This window comes from Astyanax mexicanus, chromosome 24, assembly GCF_023375975.1.
Source record: "Astyanax mexicanus isolate ESR-SI-001 chromosome 24, AstMex3_surface, whole genome shotgun sequence".
Taxonomy (NCBI): Eukaryota; Metazoa; Chordata; class Actinopteri; order Characiformes; family Acestrorhamphidae; genus Astyanax; species Astyanax mexicanus.
This window is the reverse complement of record NC_064431.1, coordinates 6,008,037-6,022,392: the sequence shown is the minus strand read 5'-3', so window position 1 is coordinate 6,022,392 and position 14,356 is coordinate 6,008,037. Positions and strand designations below refer to the sequence as shown.

The window sequence follows — 14,356 nt, the reverse complement described above, 5'->3', positions numbered from 1 at the left end:
ATTATATCAGTAAATGACTGTTAAACACTAGAGGTAGCCCATGAGTGAGTTCTCTATAAATGGGGTTGAATAGGGCTAAAAGCTAAAAACATTAAATTAAAAATAGTAACTACTTGTAATTACTTGTTCTGAGTATTATTTCATTTTAGAAAGGAGAATAATAAATTTTTCCTAAAAAAGAAAAACAGAAAATTACATTTTTTCTACAGCAAAAAAGGTTTTACACAGTAAAAATGCTGCATCTCTGCTACTGTGAGCTGATCGGCAGTGCTGAAACATTTGATTTGAAATATGTACTTTGAGGATTTAAGCACATATTTCGGAACCACTTTAAAATAAGACTACCTTTATAAAGGGTTTACGAATGGTTTACAATTAGTTTATTAATGCTTATTAGGTTGTAAATGCCTTAAAATCATTAATAATCAGTTATAACTCATACGTAGAAAGAGCAACAATGACCTGTTGTTTGATAAATAGTGAACCCACAGCCATCTATACTGTTGCCCTTTCTACGTATGTGTTATAACTGATTATTAATAATTATTAAGGCATTTACAACCTAACTAGTAACCATTAATAAACTAATTGTAAATAATTTATAAACCCTTTATAAAGGTAGTCTTATTTTAAAGTGATACCCATATTTCAATATGAAACTGATCATACATTTATAAACTGTGGTTTTGCTCAGTTGCTTCATATTGTCGCTGTCCAATTGAAAACACTTATCTCCAAAACAGCAACTTTACATGAGAGAGAAAGAACTTTGTAAAATTTCAATGGAAAAAGACTTTATTTCAGGTCATTTTGAAGAGTTTCTATTGGTCCGTTCATCGAGAAATTTTGGCACAGTGTAAGGGACAGTTTGTCTGTTCAAATTATGTAGTAAACTAAAAATCGACAAAAATGGGGATAAGTGTCTTTCAATGGACAGCAACGATGTGAACCTATGCATGTTGGACTCACTGCAAGTGCGTATTCTCCTCTATAAAGATTGCAATAGTGCGAAAAATATGGTAATCTGACATAATGAACATCGTCTCATAAAAAGATGTGATTGATTTACTCTTTTTTGGGGAAAAAAAATGATTTACCAAATTTAAAGTGGTTCTTCTATGGGTTTTTTAAAAGAACCTTTTGTAGCATTTTATTTTTAAGACTTTAGTGCGGCACAAAAGAGCACACAAAGCAGTTTAAAAAATACTGAATGTTGACAAGAAACACCAGGGACAAGTAATGAGAGGGTGGGGCTAGAGACTACACACAAGAATATTTTATAGTATTCCAGTAGCAGGGCAAAGGCAAGGAGGACACACCTTTATCTTAGTTGAAAGCAGGTCAGGTTGAACCCAAACGAGGCCACAGTGCAGTGACATGAGTAAGATATGTACCCTGAATTGTCCAGAGTGTGCAGTAGCCCCTGCAGTACGAGGAACGGGACACCAGAACCATTTACAGGCCACGTGTAGCCAGGCTCGGTGATGGAGTGGCCCATTTCCAGCTATGATTTCACTGACAGAATCATTCATCACTTAGACGCTCGTCGCAGCTCGTTAGCAGCTGTTGTTTGGTCCCTGTGGAGCTCTGTAGGTATCGGCGAGTGTGTGAAGAGCGTGAGTGCGTGTGTGTTTGAGTGCATGTACCTGTCAGAGTGTTCGTAAACGCGGCCAAAGGTTACTGTAGACGGTAACGCTGGAGTAAAAATACAGCTTACTGGCGGGAGGGCTGCTGTTATCTGCAGTTATACTGTCCCAGCTAACTGCACTATATGCACTAAAGTTTTCAGACACCTGCTCATAAAACGTTTCTCCTGAAATCAGGCAATTAATAATGAGCTTGCCCTGCTTTTCTACAGTAACTGACTCTTCTGGAAGAAAAGAACTAGTTGTGATGTACAGTCATTTTAGTGTTAAAGCTTTCATGGCTAAATTGGAGCAGCCTAGTGACCAATCTTCATTAATTGCACATTATTGCACCAGTAAGAGCTGTAAGAGTGTGAAGGTTCAGTTAGCAGGGTAAGAGCACAGTTTTGCTCAAAATATTGCAACACACACAACATTATGGGTGACATACCAGAGTTCAAAAGAGGACAAATTGTTGGTGCACGTCTTGCTGGCGCATCTGTGACCAAGACAGCAAGTCTTTGTGATGCATCAAGAGCCACGGTATCCAGGGTAATGTCAGCACACCACCAAGAAGGACAAACCACATCCAACAGGATTAACTGTGGATGCTGTAAGAGGAAGCTGTCTGAAAGGGATGTTCGGGTGCTAACCCGGATTGTATCCAAAAAACATAAAACCACGGCTGATCAAATCACGGAAGAATTCAATGTGCAGCTCAACTCTCCTGTTTCCACCAGAACTGTCCGTCACCACTATAAATTATTGTGGTCTAAAACCAGGTGCATCACAAAAAATTACAATATGATTCAAAAGTTACCTTATTTCAGTAATTCAATAAAAAATGTGAAACGTATATATTCTATAGATGTATTACACACAGAGTGATCTATTTTAAGCTTTTATTTCTTTTATTGTTGATGATTATGGCTTACAGACAATGCAAACCCAAAAATTAGTGTCTCAGAAAATTAGAATATTATATAAGACCAATTAGTACTTTTGACAGTGTGGGCAGTGTGTCAAGTCCTGCTGGAAAAATAAAAATAAATGTCCATTAAAGAGTCAATTCCAGATGACATGTCTCTCCAAACCATCACTGATTGTAGAAACTTCACACTAGACCTCAAGCAGTTTGGACTGTGTGTCTCTCCACTCTTCCTCCAGACTCTGGGTGCTTGATTTACAAATGAAATGTAAAATTTACTGATGATCAGTGATGGTTTGGAGAGACGTGTCATCTGCTGGTGTTGATCCACTGTGTTTTATTATCAAGTCTAAAGTCAGTGCAGTTTTGTTTTCCCACAAAATCTTACAGCACTTCATGCTTCCCTCTGCTACTGACAACTTTTATGGAGATGTGGATTTCCTTTTCCAGCAGGACTTGGCATACTGCCCACACTTCTAAAAGTACCAATTGTACTTATATAACATTCATTTTTTTTAGAGATAATGACTTTTTTTTTCATTGGCCATAAGCCAATTACACACTTTTTCAGTTCCAGTGGTCCTTCAACTGTTCCTCAAGGACCTTATTGTAGGACCAGATTTTTGGACAATTCTTATGTATCGTGATCTAGGTTGCAGCAAAATCGTTTAAAAACTAGAACATGGGATGGGTCAGAATTCAGAATTCCTGTGTTATTTTCACCTTTTAAATACTAGGTTTAGTTTCTTCTCTTAGAGAAAGGAAATCTGCACAGTAAACTGTGCTGGAATCCAGCACTCCAGCACTCCGGAATTGCCTAGCCCTGGTCTAAGCGTTCCCTGTGGACCAATTTGAGAACCACTGGACTAGTTAAGATCTTTGAACACTACATACTGTACATGGATGTATCTGCAGAGCGAAGCATGGATGACCCAGACTTTTCCAGACTGCCTGTAATTCCCTCTGCTGCACAGTCAACACTGTACCAGTCTGGCAGGCCATAAATAGGACTGGAGGATGTGAGAGCGAATTTTCCATCCGAGCCGCTTTTTTTCCCCCCACCATATTTATTTATCCATTTATACTGAAAGTAAGAGGGGAAAAAAAATCAAGGTCAGTATACAATGGCGATAAATATTCATTAAAATTCATTGTAATGCAAATCCCCCCCTGCAATGGTTGCACTGCACTGACAGGTGCTGACAAACCAAACAATGTGCCGATACAAAAGAGAGGGAAAAAAACAAACAAACAAGCAATACGGCCGCCCTAATGTGGAATGTGTAAACACCCCCGGACAAAAGGAAAAAAAAGCGCCCGGTGCCGAAGCTGGCTGACGTTTACCTCACATCCTGTTCTCGCCAATAAAACGCCTAAAAAGAAGAGTCCGTCAAGAATCACCATCAAGTTCACCGTGGGTCAGTTATCGTGATTCATTTATCAAAAGGAGATGACAAGCTCGTAGCCCATCCACCGTGCGACAGCTGTTTGCGAGTGTATCATTGGTACACTTAGATGTGTGTTGTGTTATAGTGTAACTGCTGGTAATATGTCAAAAATTTCAAAGAGGTTAAAGGGTTCCCTACTTTTCTTTCCCAATTGTTAGCTATACCAATTGTCCCATCCTATATATCCCCCTATCACCAGAAACGCCCTAACACAAGGAGGGTGAAGACTAGCACATGCCTCCTTTGATACATGTGAAATCAGACTCCGCCTCTTTTTAAACTGCTGCTAATGCAGCATTGCTGAGTAGCATCACAGCGCTAACACTCGGAAGAAAAGCGCAGCGACTCAGTTCTGATACATCAGCTCACAGATGCAGCCTTGACCAACATCACCCTTTGGAGCCATCTACTGTACCCAACCAGAGATGTAATTTATCTTTTTTTTTTGTTCCATTGTGTATGGTAACGTAACTAACCTGCTGCTAACGTTAGTAATTTAGTTAGCTTGCCGCTAATGTTATGTTAGCAAACTCGCCACTTATGTTAGCCAGCTTGCAGCTAGTGTTAACTATCCCTCTGCTAACCTCAGTTCTCTACCTGGTAATGAAGCTGGTAATCTCGCCGCTAACGCTAGTATGTTAGCTAGCTCGACGCAAATGTAGCTAGCACACCGCTAACCTTGGTTCCCTTCCTGGTAATGTTAGCTAGCTCGCTGCTAATGTTAGCTCTGCTAGTCTTAGTTTTCTCATGTTAACCCTTAGAACCCTACGGACGGATTTTCCATCCAAAATCGCACCCTGTGTTCTCAGCTTAATTACTCAGGAATTCATTCACACATAAACATAATCCATATATGGTTAAAAAGGGCGGAACTTACTCTTTCTAAAATAGTGATGACATCCCAGTGCGGTAAAGCTAAATCTACAAGAAACCCATTGAGAAAAACACCTAAAAAAATAAAGGAATCTCCTTCCCCAACCAATATTATTTACCTTTAGCTAAGTCACCGCTAAAGTTAGTGTGATCTTTCCCACCAGCATTAAACGCACCGTCTGAAAATGTAATACCTACAGGAAATTTACAGCAAATTTAAGACAATTTAAGACTGTAATTCCCCAGATTTTAATTTAAGACATTTTAAGACTTTTTAAGGACCCGTGGGAACCTGGTCTCGGACAAAAGGAAAGAAAGCGCACGGCTCCAAGGCTGGCCGATGTTTATCGCCAAAAAAAATGGCCAAAATGAAGAGTCCGTCATGAATCATTAAGGTCACCAGGGGTCATCGTGACAAATTTATCAAAAGGTGACGACGAGCTCGTGGCCCGTCCACCGTGCGACGGCTGTTTGCGAGTGTATCGTTGATACGCTAAGATGTGTGTTGTTGATTGTGTAGCTGCTGCTAATCTGTCAAAAACTTCAACTTCAAAGCGGCTAGACGGTTCCGTACTTGATGAGCGTGCAGGCTCGATGTTTATCGTGACCCGCTTCTCAACTCGGCAGCTTTTCAAAAAAACATCAAGGCGCAGGGAGGATTAATGGGATAAAACAAGGAATAAAACCAGACGGGGGGATAAATATCGCGAGCAGGAATTCTTTCCGGGTCCCTGAGGGCTTCTTCAAGAGGAATAAAAAGACCCTGCGATCGCTCTATGCTAATTCTCCGCTCGTTGTGTATCTTTACTTTATTTCTCCTCTTGTGTTCTCCGGTCCGCGCTCCTCTTCATCAGCATGCCGGTGCCGTGGACGGCTACGCTCTCATTAAACGCTCCGGCCTGGACAAGTGACAACTGTGTTGAGATGCTTATTTACAGTGTATAGCGTCTTGTTTGCTCTGGGAAAGTTTGCTCTCTTAGTTTAGTTAGTTAGCTAACTTTGGCAAGGCCAAAAAACATTTAGAGCTAAATGTCAAGATGGTGTGCATTTAGAATTTTTTAATTTAAAGTACTGTATTATACAGTATGTGGGATTAGTAGGACCTAGCAAGTACTGTAGAAGTATGTCAGAAGATTGGCACACCTTCAATCATTCAATGTTTTTATTTATTTTATTTTTTTACATTAAAATTAAATAAATAGTGAAGCCATCCAGACTATAAAGTAACATAAGGAATCATGTAGTAACTTAAAAAAAATGTTAAACAAACCAACAAACTCTAGATTCTCTTATCTGGAGCGCTCCTAACTGAGGCTGGTAACTCATAAATGATAAATGTATTCTTTGCAACACAGGTAACTCTTGCTCTTCCTGTCCTGGGGAAAGTCCTGATGAGGGCCAGTTTCATCATAACCACTGTTTATTTGATGGTCGTTGCGATTGCACTTTCAAAGTTCTTTCAAATATATATATTTTTTTTTTCGGATTTAAAAACCTTCATTTCTTAAAGTATTTTTTTTTCTTTACTTAGTTGAGTATGTTTTCCTTCTCATAATATGTATTAGGACGTTACTGAAGTAGAGATATTCACTGTATACCTGTAACTCTACCTCTTCATAACTTTACAACTGATGCTCTCAAACACTTTATTAAGAGACAAGAAATTCATGTTATAAACTCTTGATGAGTTCAGCACAGCTGTTAACTGAAAGCCTGAATTCCAGGTGACTCTACCTCATTAATAAAGCTGACTGAGAAAATCCAGCCAAGACGTACAAAAATGTTAGCTAAAAAATAATTCTACACTTTTTTGTTTACTAAATAATTCCATGTGTTTTTCTCTTTATATTTAGATGACTTCAGAATTTATCTACAATGCAAATAATTGCATTGCACTATAGTAGTGCACTATAGGACTCTGTGGGCGTGGCCTAAGCTTTTGTCCTTAATGGCTTTATTTTTTCCCATTACTTTTACTTTTATACATCAAGTAGTTTTGAAACTAGCACTTTTTAAACACTTTTACCTAAAGAGTAAAAAGCTTGAGTTGATACTTCAACTTCTACAGGTTTAAAGTATTTTAAATCCTAGTATCTATACTTCTACCTACAGAGTAATGAGTATGAATACTTTTATTTTTTTGGATGTTTAGCTGGTTTTACTGTATTTTATATAATGGTTAACTGTGTGGTTACATTGTCAAAGTGGTTTTTATTGTCATTTGAGCTATATACAGAGTACACAGTGAAACGAAACAACGTTCCTCCAAGGACCATGGTGCACATAAACACAGTGTAGACAGAACAATAGTGCAACAGTACAAAAGTGCAGACAGACAATACAACACAATACAGACAAAGAATAATAAATAACAAGACAGTGTGCAAATTTTGCAGTGTGCAAAAAAGACCAGGTGAGGTAGTAATTACTCTATTACACAGTGTGCAATAGAGTCCAGTGAGGTAGTAGGGTTTTTAGTGCTTTCCATTTTCTGGGGTAAGTGGGGTAAGAGTGTGTGTGCATGTACAGAAAAACCATCAGTTCAGTCTCTGCAGTTAAGGAGTCTGATGGCTTGGGGGTAGAAGCTGTTGCAGAATCTGGTCGTGCTGGACCGGATGCTGCGGTACCTTTTTCCCGAAGGCAGGAGGGAGAACAGTTCGTGTGAGGGATGGGTGGGGTCATTCACAATGCTGGTTGCTTTGCGGATGCTGCGGGTGGTGTAAATGTCCGTGATGGAGGGGAGAGAGACGCCGATGATCCTCTCAGCTGTCCTCACAATACGCTGGAGGGTCTTGCGGTCAGAGACGGTGCAGGTCCCAAACCAGGCAGTGATGCAGCTGCTCAAGATGTTGTAGGCTATAGGAGCAAGTTACCATTTATTTCTCTTCTTTTGAAGACTGGTTTTAAGCTGTGTTTCAACAGCAATGAAGTAAGTAACTCTGCGGCTCTGTGATATATTAAAATTTTCATGTGACAGAATTTAGTTTTATTGGAAAAGTATTTACTCACAATATGGGGTGAATTTTTTACTCAAATAAAAAAGTACAGTTTTTTAGCACACCAGTTTTTCACCCATTGTTAAAAACAATATACTATACAGTAAATAAATGCACTGTAAAATAACAGCAACATGCTGAAATACAAAATACAAATACCTTTGCTGATCACTGGTCTACTTTCTCATCACTACAGCTTGTGAGGTGGGCTTCTATAAACCCGTGGCTGGGGACCAGCTGTGTGGGAAATGTCCTCTGCACAGCCACTCAGAGACCAGAGCTGCCCTCTCCTGCCCGTGTGATGCCAACTTCTTCCGAGCCCCCACGGACACTCCCGCTGCCCCCTGTACAAGTGAGTCCTGATACACAGATGCATCCAAAAAACTTAGAATATCAATGAAGAGTTACTTTATTTCAGTAAATCAGTTCGAAATGTGAAACTATTAGAATCGTGTAAGACCAGTTGGTACTTTTGGCAGTGTGGGCAGTGTGCCAAGTCCTGCTGGAAAATGAAATCCCGTATAAAAGTTGTCAGTAGCAGAGGGAAGCATGAAGTGCTGTAAGATTTTTTGGAAAAACAAAACTGCACTGACTTTAGACTTGACGATAAAACACAGTGGATCAACACCAGCAGATGACAGACATGTCTCTTTATCTAAACCATCACTAATTGGTGGAAACTTCACACTAGACCTCAAGCAGTTTGGACTGTGTGTCTCTCCACTCTTCCTCCAGACTCTGATCCCTTTATTAACAAATGAAATGTAAAATGTACTAATGATCAGTGATGGTTTTGCAAGGCCACAGACATTGTCTGGATAATTACTAAATCTTAAATTTGAATATAATTACATATATACACAAAACTTGCCCATTGGTTGAACAATCACAAAAGATAATCTTATTATCTGTTAATAAACACTGTTGTTATATAAACACATTTTTAATCGGCACTAGTTAAAACATTATTAAATATTACTATATTTTTATGCTTAAGACTTTTGTGAATAATAATAAACTGAGGCCTCAGTTAAACAATTTAATGATAAATAATGTCTAATAGTGTCAATAAATTAAAATAATTACTTCAGACATTCTGATGTAAGCACTGTTAATTAATTTACCCTTATTTTAAAGAGTTAAAAAAATCCATATGTCATTGATCCCTGTTTTACCTTTAAAATTAAGAGAGATAATCTTGTAATTATATGTAATACAGTTGTAGTTACATTGTAACTACACTTACATTCAAGTACACTTTACTCGTGATTGGGTATTCACGTATTCACATTCTCTTTTTAGAACTATATTTGTTACAGATGCATATTTATATTATATTTCTATGTCACATCAGTCACTTTTGTAATCAATGTCGTTGCACATTACACTTTGCTCTGTTAATTATTTAATTATTTAATGACCATTAGCAACATCTACTGCACTGCTCCCTTTACATATATATATATATATATATATATATATATATATATATTTATCTTGTATAGTAAGTTTTTTATAGCCTTATATATTTTCTATTCTTCTGTGTTTTAATTTATGTTTAATATGTTTCTTATTCTATTGGGTTGTTGCTGCTGGATGCCTAAATTTCCTTCAGGATAAATAAAGAATCTATCTATCTATCTATCTATCTATCTATCTATCTATCTATCTATCTATCTATCTATCTATCTATCTATCTATCTATCTATCTATCTATCTATCTATCTATCTATCTATCTATCTATCTATCTATCTAATGTAATATGTAACAATGTAATTAAGTGTAAATGACCACCACACTGCTCATCATTATCCCTTACTCTTGTTTAGATTGTAAAATATTATATTCTTATAAATAATATTATTTCTACATTTTCTTCACTGCAAAAGAAATGGGATAAGAATTTAAGAGTAGAGTCTCTTCCCACAGGACCTCCGACAGCCCCAGTGAACGTGATTTCTTCTGTAAACGGGACCTCCGTCAGTCTGGAGTGGGGTTCTCCTCTGGACTCCGGCGGCCGGGCTGATATTATATATGATGTGCAGTGTAAGAGGTGCGTGAAGGAGGGCGGTCAGTGTGAGGACTGCAGTGCTGCAGTTGGAGGAACTGGACCCGGTATCAGTGGAGCGATCGGGGGTTCTGTTGGAGCGTACGGAAGCACAGGTGGAGGACCAACTGGGAGCGGAGGAGGTGGAGGAGGAGGCATGGTGTCTAGAACAGGTAGGAGAGTCGTTTAAACTTAAAACAGAATGGAATGATTTTTATTCATATTTTATTAACAATAGTAAATAAAACACATATCAGAAAAAGAAGGTTAGATATTTTCCCATTTTATGGCCAAAAATGTGTATATGTACAGCTCTGGAAAAAACATTAAGAGACCACCTCAGTTTCTGAATCAGTTTCTCTGATTTTTTAGGTTTATATTTGAGTAAAATGGAGATTATTGTTTTATTCTATGAACTACAGACAACATTTCTCCCAAATTCCAAATAAAAATATTGTCATTTAAAGCATTTATTTGCAGAAAAATAATAAATGAGTGAAATAACAAAATGCAGATGCAGAACTTCCAGACCTCAAATAATGAAAAGAAACAAGTTCATATTAATAAAGTTTTAAGAGTTCAGAAATCAATATTTGGTGGAATAACCCTCATTTTTAATCCCAATTTTCAAGGATCTTGGCATCATGTTCTCCTCCACCAGTCTTACACACTGCTTTTGGATAACTTTATGCCTTTACTCCTTGTGCCAATAATTCAAGCAGTTCAGTTTGGTGGTTTGATGGTTTGTGATCATCCATCTTCCTCTTGATTATATTCCAGAGGTTTTTAATTTGGTAAAATCAAAGAAACTCATCATTTTTAAGTGGTCTCCTATTTCGTTTCAGAGCTGTAAATATATGATAATGATGTCATCATTATCAAATGCAATGTATCGTGGTAAAATTGTATTGTGAAATGGGACAAAATATTGATTTTTGATACATACATTATTAATATGTATCATCAATTATGTATATTTGTATTAAAACCTAGGCGCTCTAAACTCCTTAAGACTAGCCCCCTCAATTTGCCTTACTAAACTCACTGCCTCATTCCTCCACTGGTGGCCCTATAATCAAACGTGAGGAACATTTAAGGTTGTTAAATTCTGTGAAACTGAAGCCAGTAAATCCATAATTTTATCTATAATAAGAATAATAAAAATTCTCCTCATTTCTTCATACTCAGATTTTCATACGTTTATTATTAATTTAGTTGTTAAAAGAAGAGGGGATTCTACACAGTGGTGTCCTAACTGTCCTAACTGTTTTTTTTTAGATTTGATGATGTTTGAAAGTTATAATTGAGTTGATTTATTTAAATAAATAGTAAAAAGTCTAACCTTTAACATCTGATATGTGTTTTATGTTAATTCCATTTTTTGTCATGCCTATGAGCAGGAGCCGCTCCGATTCGCTTCATCCCGCAGCAGACGGGTCTGACGGAGCCGTGGGTGAACGTGGTGAACCTGGTGGCTCACGCTAATTACACCTTCCGCATCCTGGTGATGAACGGGGTCAGTCACCTGAGCAGTGAGCCGCTGCCCTACGTTCTGGTCAACATCACCACGAATCAGGCAGGTAGGAGACTTTTACTGCATTTAGACTGACATCCTGTTACTAATTACCACTGATGATGATAACACTGATTGATAGACAGCTGAAAAAAAAAAAACATTAAAAAAGTACTAGGTAAGAACATTACCCCATCTGTAAAACATGGTGGTGGTAGTATCATGTTTTGGACCTGCTGTTTTGCTGCATATGTGCCAGGATGGCTTGCCTTCATTGATAATTGACAATAAATTCTAAATTATGTCAGAGAATTCGGTAACACTTTCTATGAATCAGGTACCTATAAAGCATTATAAATGCAATCATAAAGCTTCGTAAACCATTCATAATGCTTTATAACACTTCACATAAGCCTTTCTGACTATACATAAATGTTTATAATCAGAAACATAAAACTTAATAACACAACAGTATAAAGCTTTATATTACAAAGCAATATAATGCATTATAATATATTTGCATTTGCTGTTCTTAAGATTATTGAAGAGACCTGTTTTATAAAGCTTAATAGATGTTGAGTTCATTCACATGAAGCTTTATCAAGATCCACAGCGATGCCTTCCCACTAACTGCTGTATGTTATAATAAAAAAAAATGTTCTGTAAATGCACATAACATCTAATGAACACTTATAAGCACTTTTCACAGACTTTAGGTAAAGTGATGAGTTATTCCACATTACCAAGGGCATATAACCAATTATAAAGCTTCATAAGCACTTTTCACAGACTTTAGGTAATGTGATGAATTATTCCACATTACCAAAGGCATATAACAAATTATAAAGCTTCATAAGCACTTTTCACATACTTTAGGTAAAGTGATGAGTTATTCCACATTACCAAGGGCATATAACCAATTATAAAGCTTCATAAGCACTTTTCACAGACTTTAGGTAATGTGATGAGTTATTCCACATTACAACACAATTTTTATTATAACATATAGCAGTTAGAGGGAAGGCATCGCTGTGGATCTTGATAAAGCATTATGTAAATGAACTCAACATCTATTAAGCTTTATGAAACAGGTCTCACCAATAGTGTTAAGAACAGCAAATGTAAATATATTATAATGTATTATATCACTTTGTGATATACAGCTTTATACTGTGGTGTTATAACGTTTTATGTTTTAGATTATAAACATTTATTTATCGTTAGAAACGCTTATGTGAAGTGTTATAAAGCATTATGAATGGTTTATGAAGCTTTATGAATGCATTTATAATGCTTTATAGATACCTGATTCATAGAAAGTGTTACGGAGAATTCTAAAGGAAACTAGCAGGACATCTGTCCATGAACTCAATCTCAAGAGACAATGGGTCATGCAACAAGACAATGACCCTGAGCACACAAGCTTTTCTACCAAAGAATGCTTTAAGAAGAATAAAGTTAATGTTTTTGACTCAGTCCTGATCTTAATCCAGTCTAAATATTGTGGAAAGACCTGAAGCGAGCAGATAATGTGAGGAAACCAACAAACATCTCAGAGTTGAAGCTGTTCTATATGGAAGAATGGGCTCAAATCTCTCCAAGCGGGTGTGCAGTTCTGATCAACACTTGTTTCAGCAAATGGGGGATAAATCACACCAGATACTGAAAGCAAAGGTTCACATACTTTTGCAACTCACAAAGATGTAATATTGGATTTTCCTTAACCCTATCAGACTTTGCTTTTAAATACAATGGACATCATGTCGCTTTTGTATTGTTTTGTTTGCACAGAACACTAATTGAGAGCTTTTGTCCATCAGAATAGATCATAAACCAGCCAATAAAACACTAGCTCAGCCACGCCCACTGCACTGGACAAAAAAAAAATCAGACATTAGGGCATGTACATTATGTCAGCACTACAGATCAAATATGGCAAAGTAATACAAGCCAATTTTTACTAGATCTTTGGGATTTCGAACAGTTCTTATCATGTTTAGGAATAGAAATGGTTAAATATGGTTAATCGGATTAATTTTAATAGAATTTATCAGATTTTATTTAACATTAGACTTATTTTGTGAGCATTACAGACAGAAAACAGCATTCTTATATATTTCCATCACATATATTACACATTTAATAAATAAATGATCATAAAGGTGTTCTTTTTATCTTCTTTTAGGAAATCTGATGAGGTTTTAGGTCATATTTATGCAGAAATATAGATTTTTTTTAAAGGGTTTACAAAGTTCAAGCCTTAATGTATGTGCGTTTCATCCTGCAGCCACATGTATTGTTTATTGTTTAAGCTTACCACTGGTATTGTTCAGCAGCAAGGGTTTCCCAGGCATATCTAGGCCAAACTGCGGCATTGTGTTGGTCTGAATTGTAACTAGATTTATTGTAAATTGAGCATTTATGGGTCTAGCTTGGATGCCAGCTTTGGTTCAGCTACGCCCAATATATTTCCAATATATATATTTTTTTAGTCAAAATTGTACATATACTGTATATATAGCACATTATCATTGGTCTACTACAATCACTAGAGCATCCAAACACTGCCATCCAAACATGCATGTGTTACTCAATGATCTGCACACATTTTGCTGACTTCTGACTGTTCTAACTTTTACATCTGTCCTGACCCAGATAATAAAGAGCTTGATCATTTTTTTTTTCATTCAATTATTTGAATCAAGAAAGAAAGATATAGAGTCAGTATTCCTCATTCCCTGTCCTGAAATAGCCTTACACTGCATTTATTAAAGCGTTCCCTGATTTAACACACCCTATTTTAGGGAGGGACATGCTAATTAATAGAGGAGGTGAGTCATAAAGTTCGACTGCAGAAAAAGCAGTAAAATATACAGCGCTAAGAAACTCCAGAACCAGAACTTGAAGACACTGGGTTATGCAGAG

General features: G+C 37.0%; 2 protein-coding genes across 2 annotated transcripts in view; both read left to right on the top strand.

Moving 5' to 3' along the window:
• epha8 (eph receptor A8) overlaps positions 1–14,356 on the top strand; it is a 158,508-nt gene that overhangs the window by 117,894 nt on the left and 26,258 nt on the right. The window contains exons 4-6 of the mRNA XM_049471774.1: positions 8,067–8,222; positions 9,801–10,091; positions 11,319–11,498. Of these exons, the coding sequence (XP_049327731.1) occupies positions 8,067–8,222; positions 9,801–10,091; positions 11,319–11,498 (627 nt within the window). The remainder of the gene's footprint in view (positions 1–8,066; positions 8,223–9,800; positions 10,092–11,318; positions 11,499–14,356) is intronic.
• cdk18 (cyclin dependent kinase 18) overlaps positions 1–14,356 on the top strand; it is a 548,438-nt gene that overhangs the window by 517,950 nt on the left and 16,132 nt on the right. The window lies entirely within an intron of this gene.